This window comes from Neolamprologus brichardi, chromosome 17 (genome assembly GCF_056152115.1).
Source record: "Neolamprologus brichardi isolate AB-2024 chromosome 17, ASM5615211v1, whole genome shotgun sequence".
Classification (NCBI taxonomy): domain Eukaryota; kingdom Metazoa; phylum Chordata; class Actinopteri; order Cichliformes; family Cichlidae; genus Neolamprologus; species Neolamprologus brichardi.
The window spans coordinates 7,678,377-7,694,116 of NC_142120.1; the positions used below are offsets into that span (position 1 = coordinate 7,678,377).

General features: G+C 39.6%; 1 protein-coding gene across 1 annotated transcript in view; it reads right to left on the bottom strand.

Moving 5' to 3' along the window:
- dock4b (dedicator of cytokinesis 4b) overlaps positions 1-15,740 on the bottom strand; it is a 142,523-nt gene that overhangs the window by 88,739 nt on the left and 38,044 nt on the right. The window contains exons 2-7 of the mRNA XM_087830308.1: positions 14,532-14,615; positions 10,971-11,011; positions 9,255-9,310; positions 9,046-9,142; positions 8,318-8,466; positions 5,033-5,117 (exon numbers count right to left, since the gene is read on the bottom strand). Coding sequence (XP_087686434.1) covers positions 5,033-5,117; positions 8,318-8,466; positions 9,046-9,142; positions 9,255-9,310; positions 10,971-11,011; positions 14,532-14,615 — 512 coding nt within the window. The remainder of the gene's footprint in view (positions 1-5,032; positions 5,118-8,317; positions 8,467-9,045; positions 9,143-9,254; positions 9,311-10,970; positions 11,012-14,531; positions 14,616-15,740) is intronic.

Sequence of the window (15,740 nt, forward strand, 5' to 3'; positions counted from 1 at the left end):
TAGTTACCCTATGTGCAAATGTAGTCAGAAGTTCCATTTAAGGCTTCAGTCACCCACCCACACGAGTAATCATGCTCTCTCTGACCGAGAGACAGGTCAGTGACCTCCTGGCAACTCTGGTTGCTAGGGTAAAACGTGTGTTGCTCACAGTTGCTAGAGTGGGTGAGATTGGTCACAAAGAGGATGCTGTACCAAAAACCTCCTCATGATTGCTTCAGTTGCTAGCAGATTGCTAAAGTAGCCTTTAGTTTGCATGGAAGACACTGACTCGTCAGAACACCCTCCTCAGCTATTAGCAAAGCGGCTATGAAACTGAAAAAGTTCAAAAGCTAACAAACCAAAGTTAAAAAGAGAACGTGTCACTCCAGCCACCACGTGTCAAGATTCACTCAAGTTTCGCTACCACTTCGCATTACAGGTCACAAGACCTGTAATGTTTTTCCCTGCAGCCAGACAGATTAGCTCAACTTTACAAATCTGTCTGCGGAGATGATGATTTGCATACTAAAGTGAAAATTTGTGAGATTAAGAAACAAGTTCTTTAAATGTGCTCAAAAACCATGCTACAAATCCTTTTACCTTTGCAGTTTCTGTCAAAACTATAAAAACATGTTGTTTTTGTGTGAGATCCCCGAAAAGAATCAGAGAAACAGAATTATCTAACAGCAAGACTAACTACTCCCAGCAGGGCTGAACTCCTGGTTCTGACGTAAAATTACTAGGTCTGAGGAAGGCCTAATTTATACTGTGGGATTTTATTACGAGGTTATTTTCAGTGTGTCATTTCAGCCAGCAGCCCGGCGGGAACAATGTGTGGTTTTGTGACAGCTTCAGCATGACTAGACACAAAGCATAGACATGAGAGGCTGGCAGCCTGACTGGCAACACACAATGGTGTGGTCAACAAGGAGAGGCCGAGAGGTAGCTGAACAGAGAACGAGAACATGACCGTGTGTGTGCCAGCCAAACTGCCCCACAGACTGTCAAACGACAAGGAAATTCTAGAGGAGACAGGTCAAACTGAGGCCACAAATTTGTAGCTGTTCTTTCTGTCCCTTTCTACATTAATGTTTAAGCCTCCTTTCGTCCCTCTTTTAAACTTGAGGATTAAAGTCATGCAGGAAGTTAAAGATCTGTATGAGGGCTTGTCTCTCTTTAGTGATAAGCTGAACCATAAGAAGAAATATTACAGCCACATGTCCAGGGCAAAGAGCTGAGCTATGATCTATTACTACAGAGTGAGCTTCCACTGTTAATGAAGTCATCACTGGGGGATCTAAACCCGGGTCTTCTCTGCTCACGCTCTGAGCTCAGTCCCAGAGGAAAACAATGGAAAGCCTAAAGCTGATTAGTCTTTGCTCTACACATGACTCGCATGAGCTAATTAGACATAAAGGCTTTTTTCTCACTTTAAAGCTACAACCAAATATAATGCTTCAACAAGTGTCTGTTTAAAGGATTTAAGTCCAATAAAAATCTGGTCCTCCATCTCCACAAATATTTAGTTTTAATGCATTTTTGTCGTATGGTATTACAAAGTAGGGTTTTTTCTTTCCCCTAATCTGACAAAAAGAGAAAATTGTTGATTCACTATGCTGTTCTTCACTAATTCTTCAGGGAAGCATATGTTTTCAGGCTGCTTTTCCAGACAGTCACTAATACAGGGTTTCTCCTGGCACACACTAAAGTAGCTGTGAATGTACCCCAGAGGAAAATCATCGGGAAATTATTTAGTCAAGGATATAACGCTTTTGAATACTTTTTCAAATGGCCAGCAATAAGAAGAAAATGTATGTATTTCTGTTATGTGCAGTAACACAGACTGAAGTATCAAATAATGCTTATAGGCACAGCTACCCAACCCCAAAAGGCCCATTCTGAGCCAGGAAAACTACTACCTGAGGTACTGCTGCCTGTGAATAATCACTATTACCATATGTAGATGTTGTACCTTCTTTGTTCAAGGGAAAAATGGGAAAAAAGAATATTACATTTGGGGGTTTTTCCTTGTAGATGTATTATTTTATTATCAGAAAATACAGAGCTGGGGTTTTTCTCATAAATCCACAAGCTTGGAATTTTTGCTAGGAATACCACCACCTTCTATGACCCTGTAATTACTTTTCCTTTCTTTTCTTAAATAGACTTAAATTGGCATGCATATACCATGTTTACATTTACAGTGTTGTTTCTCATTATATAGAATGAGAAGGGTTTATGAGATAGCATTAAGGCATTTACAAGCGTACATAAAATCTCTTTTTAATCCAGTGTTGTTGCTTGTTTTCATTCTCACTCAGCAGATATCACACAATTCCTTGAAACAATGCAGCAGTTAAGCCACATTTTCCTACAGTAATACCGCACTGGCACTTCAGCACACACACACAGGCAAACACACACACAAGTACACACAGAGACACCGCATAATCCCCATGTCAATTTAATTAAGCCACGCCGCAGAAGCACCGACAGAAACAAAGACGCGGTTCTCACACACAAAGATCTCATGGGGAAATATTGATGTAATTTGGGCTCATTGAGATATTGCATCTTGGTGTGAGGGTTCCTTGCGTATTTTCGTAAGTGGATGGCGGCGGTGAATGCCTGCCCCTTTATCTCGACCCAGTATGGAGAAATGGTAGTCGCTTGTTTATTTTATACACCGTTTAATAGAGGTGGAGAAAGCTTTCTTTGTGCTTTTCCTGCTTTTGTTTTGACAACAACAAAAAAAATAACAGATGGATTAAGAGCTTCAATTACCCTTGCGAAGAAAGAGCCGACACAGAGTGTGTGCGTGTGTGTGTGATACAATTCCCCCCACACCATATGAGGGCAGAGAAGTGGTTGCCATGGTAGCAGCGATTGGGGCTTGGAGAAAGTGGGAAGGAGAGGCAGGGAGCAAACAGTAGGGAAAGGAAGGAGAGAAATACAGAAGCAGATGGATGAGGGGGAAAAGAAAAAAAAATCGGTCCATCAAGTGTACCTCATGCAAGGATGAGAGTGGTATCAGTAACTCGCTGAGCTTACTCTAAATTTGTTTTGCCAAATGCTGGTTCTAAGGGTCAAGCATGGACTTCCAATCCCAAAGCTTTAGCCAACACCGAGACGTGTTCAAGGTTCTGGGAGAAAGCGGATATGTTAACAGCTCAGTAAAATGCAGAGAAACATGTGGAAAAAAGCTCAAAAATGCTATGAGCGAAATCCTTCAGCATCCTTTACAGCAGTCCTATAACCGTTAGGGATCAGTGCCATAGATTTTTATATAAGCTGCTCTTCAATTTCAAACTGGACCATGGCCCTGTTGTGCCTTTCCTTCTTCTCTCTCACACACATACACTTTCCCAGCGGTGTATGCTCATATTAACTGTGCTAAAGTCAAAGAAATGTTGCTCTACTTCCAACCATTTATAACCTGCAGCATAGACATGATGGAGAGATCCAGCTCTGTGACTCCAATTAGCATCAATCTGCCTTTGTTGGGACACCTCTCAGTCAAAGCAGACATGAACCTAACTCCAGTACTCAGATGGAGTTATTAAGAGTGTTTAAAAAAAAAAAAAAAAAACTTCAGTAGAGCTGTTACAAAGGAAGAACTTACCCAGGGAGATAATTGCTGTTTTCTGTACCAGACTAAAAACATGTTTTTCAGTGTTGTAACATCACCCATTTTAACTCTCTAGTCGATGCTGACTGACTCGCTTATGGTGCAAACCTTGAGTGGCCACTGGGGGAATTGCAGACTTGTCACTTAAGCGTTTACTTAATTATTCAGCTCCGGATGTTGCCACTTAGTACCAGCTTGAGACTCCATAATCAGCTCCAGCAGTTGTATCATAGTCAGATGGTAATGCAGCCAACCCTGATGAGACTCTCCCTGTGCTACCTTTGGTATTTTATAGCAGCCAGAGTTTTCTACTTTTATCAATTTCTAGCACATTCCCGTCATGTATTTTGTACAGGTACAAATACGGGTTCACACAGACTGAAACACTAGTCCACTGTTGGGTCCCACGATGGTACTTTTAACAGATCATCCTGCATCTTCATCATTTTCTGCCAATTTCTGTCCCAAAAACTCAGACTCGGGCATCTACATGTACAAGGAGTGGTAGATTATGCTTCTCAGCCTGGTGTTTTCAGAAACTGCACATAAGTGAAGTGAGAAGCAGTACCCACGAGCACCAATTTCTGTTTGAGGAAGCTAGGCGAGCCAATCAGAACCCCATCATCCTTTTTTTTGAAGCGGGGGCTTAAAGAGACGGATGCGAAAGCAGCTACTTTTACACAATGAACTGAAAAGTTCCACAGAAAATTGAGGTGTCAATTTTGTAAAGTCAAAGAGTAAAAAAATATGAAACTGGAAGTGAGTATAGCAGGTCCATAATGTCTGCTGTGCCAAGGCAGCAAGGTATTATGCGGGCAGCTAGTTCATACACGGCCTCTGCTATCTATCTGACAACATCTGTCAGCTTTGAGAAAGAAGCTGACAGATGTTGTCAGTGATAGACAGTTCCTTAAATCCACTTAGAGGTTGGCAAGATCAAACCAAGTACAATATATTGAGAGGTCAGACATGTTTTGGTTGTTTGCCATCTGTTGTATAAAGTTACCCTTGGCATCAAATGACAGTTCCTATTAGAAAGTGGATAGATTGTGTACAATACAACAGTAACCCTAAATAGATCTGTATCATGGTCTACATCCTGTATCCAGCCTAAGCCACTGGCTCTAAATTGTAAATACACTGGACATTAAAAAGGAAAATAACACAGGAACTCTAAGGCCACCAATCCAAACTCCTGCCATCGATGTCACTGTCATTCAGTATCACTGTCCACTCTGCAGGGCAACAACCTCCCAGCAGAGCATTGCTTTCTTTACTTTGTGTGTGTCTTGTGAGCTGTGTTGAATATAGAGATTTTATTGTACTCTTTCCAAGATGAATCTAGAAGAGACCAGCTCCTTTACGCATCTGCACCCTGGATGGGATCTTAATCTGAGAACAGAGAAGAACTGTGAGGACGCTTACCAGTCTGTAAAGCTCTGTGACACTGATTTCATCGGGGTCCACCATACTAAACTCTCGCCTCGGGACCAGGTCCAAGCCAAGCTGTCTGAAACACAAAGTCACAGAGAGTATTAATACACTGAAGCTGCAAAATACATACAGATAACACAGCACATGGATTGCAATTGAGTGTTAATTAAGATGCTACTTTATAGCTGCACTGAGCATCAACAACAAAGCGAACAGACCCACAAACACTCAAAGCACAGCTGTCACATCACCCGTCAGTCGCCTAAATACATTTGACAGCTCCTCTGTGGAGCAGATGAGAGAAAGAATCCTCTCTCTTTAGCCCCCTGCTATGCCTACTGTCCTCTTTATCCTCTTTCCTGTCCTCCATCATTTAACCTTGCCTGTTCCTCTACATTCTTGTTGTACCATAAACACCAACTCTTACATGCTCCCATCCTCCTGGTCGGTGGTATTAGTGGACCAAAACAGCACACTTGAGTGTGTCTCCTTTTCGGCAATAAGAGAGACAGGCCAGGTCAACCATACAGCAGTGAGGGATGCTCATCGCTGGGGAGGGATGTGAAGCATGTGTGTGTGTTTGAAGAAGGCCCACAGCAGGGAAATGAAGGGGAGCGAAGGGTAAAGGACAGACAGAAAGAGAGAGGGACACGAGTTGTGAGGATTTCTTTTTTTGTCCCTCTCTCTCTCTCTCTCTCTCTCTCTCTCTATTGCACCCCCACAGCACAGAGAGGATGGAAAGAAGAAAGCAAAGTGAAAGGAAGGATGGAGAGAGTGCTGTCTGTGTGCGGGAAAGAGTACTGAGTGAAGAGTATGCCTACGGGGAGGGTAGGTGACAACAAAAGGCAGAAGAGAAAGGAAAGTTGAAAAGAAGAGTGAGAGGCTGAGGAAGAAGGAGGGACATTAGAAAGCTGCAAGAAGCTCCAGGAAAGAAGCAAAGAAAGAAATGAGAGATGAAACTCTTATTTCCAAATGCAGTTTCCTTCAAGTGTTAGATGAGTAGCACTGCTTATAATGGAAGAGCCAGCTTGTCATGGTGGCTTCACAGATTTTACTGTGTGTCAGTAACTAAAAATACTCCTCATAATTCTCAAAGTATAGTGAGGGTTTTTTTTAGACTGATTACACAACCTTGCCTGCAGTAAAAAAACAAAACAAAACAACAAAAAAACTGTCTTTAAAACTTTAAACTCTGCAGGTTCTCCCTCACAGTCCACATAAAGTTTGATTTATCTCATTCATTTATTTTGTGGAAGACTGTCATACTGCACTGCAGTTACGCAACCGAGAGCAGAGGTTGGAAAGAATTATATTCAAAGAAGTGCCAAGCTTTTCAAGTCATCTGCTAAAAAGGATTTCTGTGCTGATGGAACATCAAGCAAACTGAACTACGAATGCACTGACTGGATTTGCCAGATCTGTCTCATTACAATATTAAGTACTAGAATATTGGCCACTGCAAGAGCAATCCTCGTTAAAGTTAAAATTCAGTGTTTTTTCTATCAGTCTGAAAACTAACAGTTTTCGGCATCACAAGAATCAGTGGCAAGCTCAAAAAGAGAGAGAAAAAAAAATCATCTTCACTCTTGATAGGTGATTTACAGGAAATCTACGCTGCAACCTCTCATTTAACCTTTCTTCCTTTTGCTTTCCTGGGTCCCCACTCTTTGTTGTCATCAGTTTTGGATCTATTTTCTTTTATGTTTATTTCCATTTAAATATTCAATTATATGTCACTCAGGCTTTTCCACTTCTTCGTACATTCCCTCTGCCCATTTTGGTAGTTTCAGCCATCTCCCTTCAGGAATCGCTGACATTTGGGAATCCTTATATTTATCATATTGAAACAGGGATTGTTTATTGATTATTTAGAAACTGGCAAAAAAAAAAATTGCCAGAAAGGCACAGAAGTAGCAGTACTGAACTGGCCTGTGACAACAGTTGCAGTCCTTTTTTTTGCTTTTTACTACAGGATGGTATTGCATATGAAACATCAGGACACGACCACATGGTAATTAATGCCTCAATTACGCTAAGTATAATTATAATAATTATGCAGCTGGAAACACTGTAACCTTTCACATAACCTGACGTGCACCTCCAGTGAAACATATCTACACGCCAGGTCGACACAACACGACGCAACGGCTTGATTGGTGTGGAGGTTTGTGGTGTGGGATTCCTATTAAGTCGTAAGTTAGGATGTTAATTTCCCGTCTAACTCCGGTTTAAAACGTAACCAAACACAAGCATAAATGCGGGCTACGACCTAGGTTACGCCGTAGACTTCTAAGCTACCCTCAGAAGTTCAAATCAGGCACAAGGAGACAGCTGTTCATTCTTTATAGCAAGTTCATATAGTTTTTAGCCTGTTAAATCCAGTTTAAATGGGTGTCATATTTGATCTTTAATATCCTCACTTCATTGATGCACTTTGCTATCCAAGCTAACAGGCATTAGCTGAGTTTAAATATGGTCACATCCACCTTCAAGATAAGATAACAGCCAAAATGTCAAACTTAAGGCTTAAACTTAACTTAATTATTTTCTACTGTGGATCTAGTCATTTTACAAATGGGAAAAAGAACGCCCACTAATGCTGGATTTATATCAGTATTGAAATATATCCAGTGAGTTACTCATATCTGTATTGGATTAGGGCATCCTTACCAGAAAGTATGCCCAACAACCTCATTTAGGCCAAAAAAAACACCTTGCCATTTTTTTTGCTTCACATCCTTAACACAGATAAGGCTGCTGAGTTAATAAAATAAGCTCCCTGTTCCCTCTGTGGAAATTTGTACTTTGAACTATTAGAGAGGAGCTTTTTTCCTTTAATTCTGCTGATGCTTCTATTAAATGTGACCTATGCTATAGATAATGAGGTCATCATATGTATAAGTAACCCTGTAAACCAAAAAAATTCACTCTTGAATGTCAGAAGCCCCATCCATTTGCTCTCCAAACCTTCTGTTTGTGAGAGGCAGCCAATCAGGAGAAAGCTGGGTTTCAGGAAGGGCTAAAGGAGCTAAACTGGATTGTTTCAGACACAGAGTGACCCAGGGAGCAAAAGCCCACTATAAGATGAATAAGGATACAATAAGGTAAGTTGGAAATGAGCATAGCAAGCCCCTTTAAATCACCTAAAATCAAAATCATCAGTGGTAGAAGCAGTTTAAATAATAAATTACTGGTTCTTGAAAAGGAACAACGCAAACATGTCTAAAAGCCACATGTGGACATTGTAAACCTTCTCACTGCCCTTATTCTACTCACTCGTTGCCCCAATCCAATCTTGCTGTGATGTGCTGCTTGACGTCCCTCAAACGGTCATGAGTGAGGTGGCCAACCAGCACCTGCCTCCTCAGGTCCAAGATTTCATTCATCACATGCCAAAGCCGGTGGAACAAATCCCCCTCATTTTTCTGTAGGTTTGGAAAAGGGGAGAAAAGAAGAGGGGGGTGGAAAAGAAATGAGAAGAATAGCAGTCAAAGGCAACGAATAAAAGGAAAAATTCATAATCAGCTGAAGACAGAATGAGGATGACAGCAGGAAAGGCACAGATAAGGAGATCAAAATATACAGTTGTGCCAACGCTGCCACCCAAAAACATAAGTGAAAACATGAAAAGTGACGGAATGCACATTAGAGAACCAAATTGACACTGAGAAGAAGACAGCGACCCAGAGAGAGAAGACAAGAAGAGCTTAAAATGGATTTGTGCAAATTAGCTTCAGTGTCCTGCTGCTTTTTGCTGCAAATGCATGCACTTTGATCTAGACGTATTCATCAGCTCAATTTAATCAGCACCCCAGATAGTTTAATAGGCCACAAACACAATCAATCCGACTAATGAATGCATATAAAAAAAAAAGCTTTGACTGTTTGTGGCTTTCTGAATTACCCAGGGCCAAATGAACTCAAAAATTGCAGTTTCAGTTAAGCAGCAGTGACGACAAATCGATGCAAAGTGTGCACGTGCGGTTATGTGTAAGAGTTCTTACCACATAGAGCTGCTTCCACATGGCACCCCAGTCTCGCAGAGTTGATGTCATCTCTGTGATGACAGAGTCTTCATCAGGGATGACTGTCTCGAATTGCCTACAAACAAACATCAGCACAGGAACGAGAATTAAATAACGTAACCTTAAATATAAAACCACAATATGAACAAACAGGGAAAGAAAACCAAAGGAAAGACATGTAACATTACCCTTTGTTCTTGACGTGGGCATTCTTTAAGTGGATGTAGCTGGATGGAAAAATCCCCTTTAGTCAAGAAGATAAACAGGTTAATGAGAATGCTCCGAGAGTCATTTGCTTCCCGTTGTAATTAGCATTTAACGGCGGCGGATGGGAAAACGATGCACATAATCAATACAGGGTTAAGAGTGTTTGTGAAAACAGAGGAAAATGGAGGGAACAGAAGGATAAAGGCAAGCAGCAATGACATTTAGTAGACAAGCAAAGGTTTTAAAAAGCTGTTTGTGTGTGTGTTTGACGCTAATAAACTGCAAGATGTCCCCACTGACTTGGGGAAGATCAAAGTAGTATTGCAGTAAATGCAAAACACAAACACAGTTGGCTCTTATTATAATATATTATTCTGCACATGAGTTTTTAAAAGTTGTAAAAATATCAGACTGACTGCACGCACTACTCTTTTTTTGTTGGGAAGTTGGGATGTCATCGCCCCCAGTGATATAGTTTGAGTATATCTCAAGTTGGGTTTTGACTTTTTGGGAAGTGGTGGTAATAAAAAAATTAATCATTATGACTTATGAATCTAATTTCCACAATCTGCGCACAGGTGGTTTTATGGTAGATCATTCATGCGATTGGTGGTGGCTGAAAGTTATTTAACATCTTGTCAGATTTGGATTCATTTATATTCAATTGCACTTAATAATTTTAAAAAGTAGATTAAATTAAAATAGAGAAACAAAGTTCTGGGTTATCTTGATATCATCTCTTGGCATGTATTAAAAAAACTGACTTTCAGTTCTGTTCATCTGCTGTAGCCTTTTTTAGGCCTGTTACTTCTTCTTTTTTCCAGTTTCCTCAAATTCTTTAAGAACACCTGACCATGTCAAGAAATGCCAAGTATGCAGGTAACAGTTCTATAGTAATCACTTGGGCTTTTTCTTCAACTAAAGAAACAGCAACAACCTAGACAGGCTGTGTTTTTACTACAGCCTGTTAGCAACCAAGTGACTAAAGATAGTTTTGTTGCTAAGTTGTTTGTTATTTGCAGACTCAACACTGATTCATCCCTTGGGTTAGGTGCCTTTTTTATGTTTCAGTGATTCATAGATTAGTGACGAGTGGCTCAACAAAAAAACGATTCCTCTGAAAATGGTTAGGTACAAGGACTGGAAGGTGAAAATCAGTGAAAAAGCAGCACCTTCAGAAATCCTGGAGAACTATTGCTTAAGACGACCTTTAAAATTATTTTTATAGCTCAAGACTTTTGAACACTTCTAGACATTTCCTGGCTAACATCAGTGTGTACTTCTGTATCAGCAGCATGTCTGTTCATAGTGAAAGAGAAACCTCTCCTCCGCTGTTGTTTAAGTGTGCACACAAACAGGTGTTTCCACTTGTCTGAGTAGATCTGGCTGATTATAACTCTGACGTTGGGTGGAGCACTAGAGAAAATCACACAGTGTCACCAAACTATATGCAGGGCTGCTAAGAGCAATTTTCAAAGTAGGGAACCTGACAAGTCATACGACGAAAAGACAGGTGTTCCTGCTAACATCTGTCAACTCAGCTAGTGAACGTGCTAGTTTTCGCTAACAATGACAGTTCCAAGAGAGTCTTTCAATTCAATGCATGACACCAGCTAATACAGCGAGAGGGAATCAGGTTTACTGAGAGCATAAGTAGGCAAGATGAGAAAAAAAATATCATGGAAAGGTTTGTTCACCTTCACATTTGGGTTCTTCAGGATGAATCCTCTGTACCATCCTGTAGAGAGAGAGAGAGAGAGAGAGAGAGCGAGAGAGAGAGAGAGAGAGAGAGAGAGAGAGAGAGAGAGAGAGAGAGAGAGAGAGAGAGAGAGAGAGAGAGAGAGAGAAACACTACTTTAATTTTACAGCCGTTACTGTGAATATTACACATTTATATTTTTATGTCTTTCCTGGAGTGCAGCGTGAAAGTGGAAAAGAAAATGAATTACTGTATATCTATTAAGAGCAGAGCAAAGAGATGTATGTGCAAGAAGGAAGTTGTATAGTCCCCTTCCCTTTTACAATATCTCACAACAAAGCCATTAAGCCTGTGGTTTACTAAGTTTCATGTGAAAATGCATGCTTGGGTTATCAGTATAGTTCTGACAATATTATTGTCAATGGAACGACTTCCTCATAAACTTGTTATTATAGGCAAAGCAACAAAACTTCTCTTCTTCCTATTCTGTGACTGGAATCTAAAGCAACCAGAGCACCATTTGGTAAAATGTTTTGAATTCTCACACAGTGACTGGGGACAGAGCCCTGAATATTGAAACCATTTTTCTGTATCACTCCAGTACAAATAATGGGCTGAAGGTGAACTAGCATTTTCCATATACTTTGTTGGGCGCTGGATTCTTTGGTTCTATCTGGGCTCAAAGAGCTCTGCAACACCGCTTTTTCAATACTTATCAGACGCCCTCTTTTCTAATCTTTACCAAAACTGGCATGCATGATATTCATGTCTTATAAAAGCCAAATAAGCCCTTTAAAAGCCAGTCACCATCACTGCCAGTCAAAATTGAGAGTGACCACATTCTTAAGAAATTTCATCTATATTTCGCCACACAAAAAGCAAACATGTTTTTCCTATCAGCGCTTACGCTCGTGGTTTTGACGTTTCTGACTATGATCTGACACACTGCTCGGCTTCCTTGTTACTTTGCAGGTATAGATTTTGAGATTTTATGTGTTAAAGCACACCACTCAAAAGCAATGAGGTACAGAGGAATGTATTTCTTAGCAACCCGTGTTTGCAGTGACCACAGGTTAATGCACAGCCGAATACAGGAGGAAACCTGCAACACACAAAGCCGCTGAAAAGCACTATAAATATCAGTTTGCCTTGTCATAACAAAGGTTGAAGAAAAAAAAAAATACAAAGCAAAGACAGGAAAAAAAAAACTGTGGTTTAGCATTTACTCACACTCTTCTCTCAGCTCAAGCCAAATTAGTACATACTTGATGCTTTTGCAAATCCCAACACTGACAGAAACAATCTAATACATTCAAATTTGCAGAGGCTTTGAGCTGATGGTCTTTTCCAGACTGACAATTTAAGCTCATTCCAACCATTGTAAGTCCTGCCAGATAAGAGCATTAACTAAATAGTTCAAATGTAAATGTATTAGATTATTATAATCATATTATATTATTTGGTTTTGCCAAAGCATCTGTAACCTAGGCAGTATTTTCTACCTCATTTGTTACAGGAATTCATAGAGTTGTATTTATCTTTTTTTTATTAGCAAAGGTTAGGCTATGTTCTTTGCAAGGCTTAATATCAACAAATCAGGAAATACATCTGCAACAGATTAGTATGTATTAAGTGGTTAATGTTTTTAATCTGTAATACTAACATACAACATAGCATTATTTCAGGGTGGACACATAAAGACTAGGATTTAACCAAGCTAACATTTTTTTAAAAATTACAAATGCTACCACTCAGTAATTTTAGTAATTGCTTGTATCACAACAATTAATACTATAAGCAGACTGTACAGTGCTAATTCTGTAGCAGTGTTAAAACCACAACAACCATGTGTTGTTAACATCAGTGTTCCAGTCACCTATTTTGCTAAGTTAGCAAAAAGCTAAAAGAGTAAAAAGCTAAAAACAGCAGAGATTCAAGCAGGGGTGATTAAAATAATAGCTTAACATAAAGGTTAACCCTTTAAATAGATTGTCATAATAGCTATAGAAAAATGATATGTCTGAAGATAGAGGATAATGTTTACTGCACTTTAAAATAGTTTGTAATTAACAGTTAGCGCAAGAAAAAAATAGGATGAAAAATATAGCTAATGATAGCCCAACTAAAGCTAACCGAAATCTTATGCTAAACGGTTTCTATTTCCTATCTAAAAGTAACATTAAAAGCGGTAAAATAGACAAAAAAAGAAATTAACGACATTTCACATCAAGATTCACTTTTATTTGAACAGAGTAACAAAAAAATGTTCAAACTGAGCTGAAATGAAAAGCTAGGGACATGCTAAGTAGCAAAGTCTAGGAAGGTGCACTTGAGCTTATCTGACAAGGTTGTGGGGGAACGTCTGAAAGAGCAGTGTGGAAAACCATCATTTAAAATCATAGTTTATATAGTGTGCGCTCACTGCTGTCAGTAACTTACAAAATAAAGAACCATCGAAGGACAAAGTCAAAAATCAATTTACTGAGGCGGAGAATTTTCAGACAGGAGCCACATTTCAGTAAAGACACGTCCAGCGTGTAAGCTCCTGTGTTTTGAAGTGTCAACAGTATCACCATGAGGCAGGGCCATTAGTCTGCCTCCTCTGCTGTCAGCAGTCTGCCTCTCAGCCTCTGTGCTGCTGGCTGGATTTTGATTTAGTTCTTCCCTTCTGGGCCAAGCATTCCACTGGCTGTGCTATTGTCTACTTCCTTTGGGTCTCTTACCACAATATCACATCCCTCTGGCTGGCAAGTTTCAAGACAGACTGACTTGCTGTCTCTCAGTATGTGTGTGTGTGTTTGCGTGTGTGTCCACCAAACAGGAAGTGTGACAGTTTGTGTCAAGTGCACGCTCCGGAAGAAACATATTTGTGTACGGTTGCTTATTGGTGTTAATGAAAGCGTAGCATTGCTGTGAAATGACTCGACATTGTTCTGAGATTTGAAACGGGGATAGGACAGAAAGGAACGTGCTGAAAGAAAAAAAACCCCAACTAAAAACATATTAGCATCCACAGAAAGAGAGAGAGAGTACAAAAAAAATCATGTAGAGGAGAAAAGCAGACAGTGTGGGCAGGAAGGCAGGAAGAGCAGCCAGCTTGTGGTGCAGGAAACAGCAGCAAACATGAATTTCCACAGGTCCTCTTCACAGACAACTTGGTGCTCATTTTGTGCACATACCACATCACAACACCCCTCAAGAGGACATGCAACAAGTGTAATGTTGCCCCCATGGGAGCTTTCAGTGTAGGCACATACTGAAACACCCACATGCATGTAGGTTTTTATGCCAAACAATGTGCATGTATCTGGACAGCTTTGTGGTTGCATTTATAAATATTTTCGGATGACAGTCTGTGCGTGACTCTACTAACTGTTTCTGGTTGATTTGGTAAAGGGCTGCTTTTATTTATCTGTTGAATGAAAAAACAGAAGTGTTCCTAACGACTCAAGTTTCAAATTCAGGAAAGGAAATCCGTTTCCTTTCTAAATTTTCTCAGAGCGAGCAGCTAATTTGAATGTAGCCTCCACATAGGAAGTGTATAAAACGAGCACCATACCTTCACATTTCTCCAGGATTTGCACCGTGTCTCCAATTTCCAGCGGGAGGCCATGCTGGACGGTCCCTCTGAAACTGGCCAGCACTGCAGCAAAAGAGGCACAAACATCCACTTTAGTGTTTTTACATTTTTTTTTCCAATACTTAACTCTATTATGTAGAGTTAGAAAGAGAGTGTAGGAAACAAACAGACAAAAAAATAATGGGACAACTAAAAAAAAAATAAAAATGAAAATAACAGAGAGAGAGAAAGAAGATACGATCAATAATCTGTGTAGGTGAAATAAAATCAAAGCTTATGAAATACCTCTCCATTTCTGCACAAACTCATAACACAAACACTCAAAACAGAGTTACATAAATCCATTCTGTTCCACAGAGGACATCAGGCTGTTTTTTTATTTTTATTTTCAATGACTCGAATTTTAAGGAAAAAAACTTTCCACACACAATAGCAGAAACCGAAAAGACTTTTGTACAGAAATGCACCGTTCTTTCTAAGTGCATTTACACTTTTAGCACTTTAAATGGCGACGCCTTTGAGGAGAAAAGCCTTACTCTGTTTCTGCCAGTAGCTCATAAGATGAATGGAATGTCAACTAGACAAAGTGTTTTGGTGTTTTTCAAGTGGTTTCTGGATATTAACAATGATAACAGGCATTATACTGTAAAGCTTGCATTCTATGAAGCAATGTAATTTTTCAATAAGAAGCTGCTGTTGTATAATACTGTAGCTGTACTTGCCTTGTTTGGTATCATTATTTTCAGCACAACCTCATATCTGAAATTGGAGTTGTGTTTTTTCCTTTTGACATACTATATTAGCCCAGTTGATCTAAATTCAGACAAAAAACTTAAAATCTGAGTAGAAAAAAGTTAAATTTTTTTCTGTAAAAACCACAAACATGTTTAACGAATCATTTTCATGACTTGAAATGCAAACAGAAATTGTACATTTCTAAAAAAAAAATTATGCACGTTTTGCAAACAATAAAGTTATATGGTACTATTTACCTAAAAATACAGCCAAGGCCTCAGGTGTCTTTTTTATATAACCATTTAAAACTATTTACAAAACAATCCAGTATGTTTGCTAGCGCTGTCCGTAGAAAACACAGTTTTTACCGTTTCTTCCCGCTGTAACACGGTTTTGTTCAGAAAAAAAACGTTGCGTGTATTTTTTTTTTTCGTAACTCTGGTTTTACGTGGC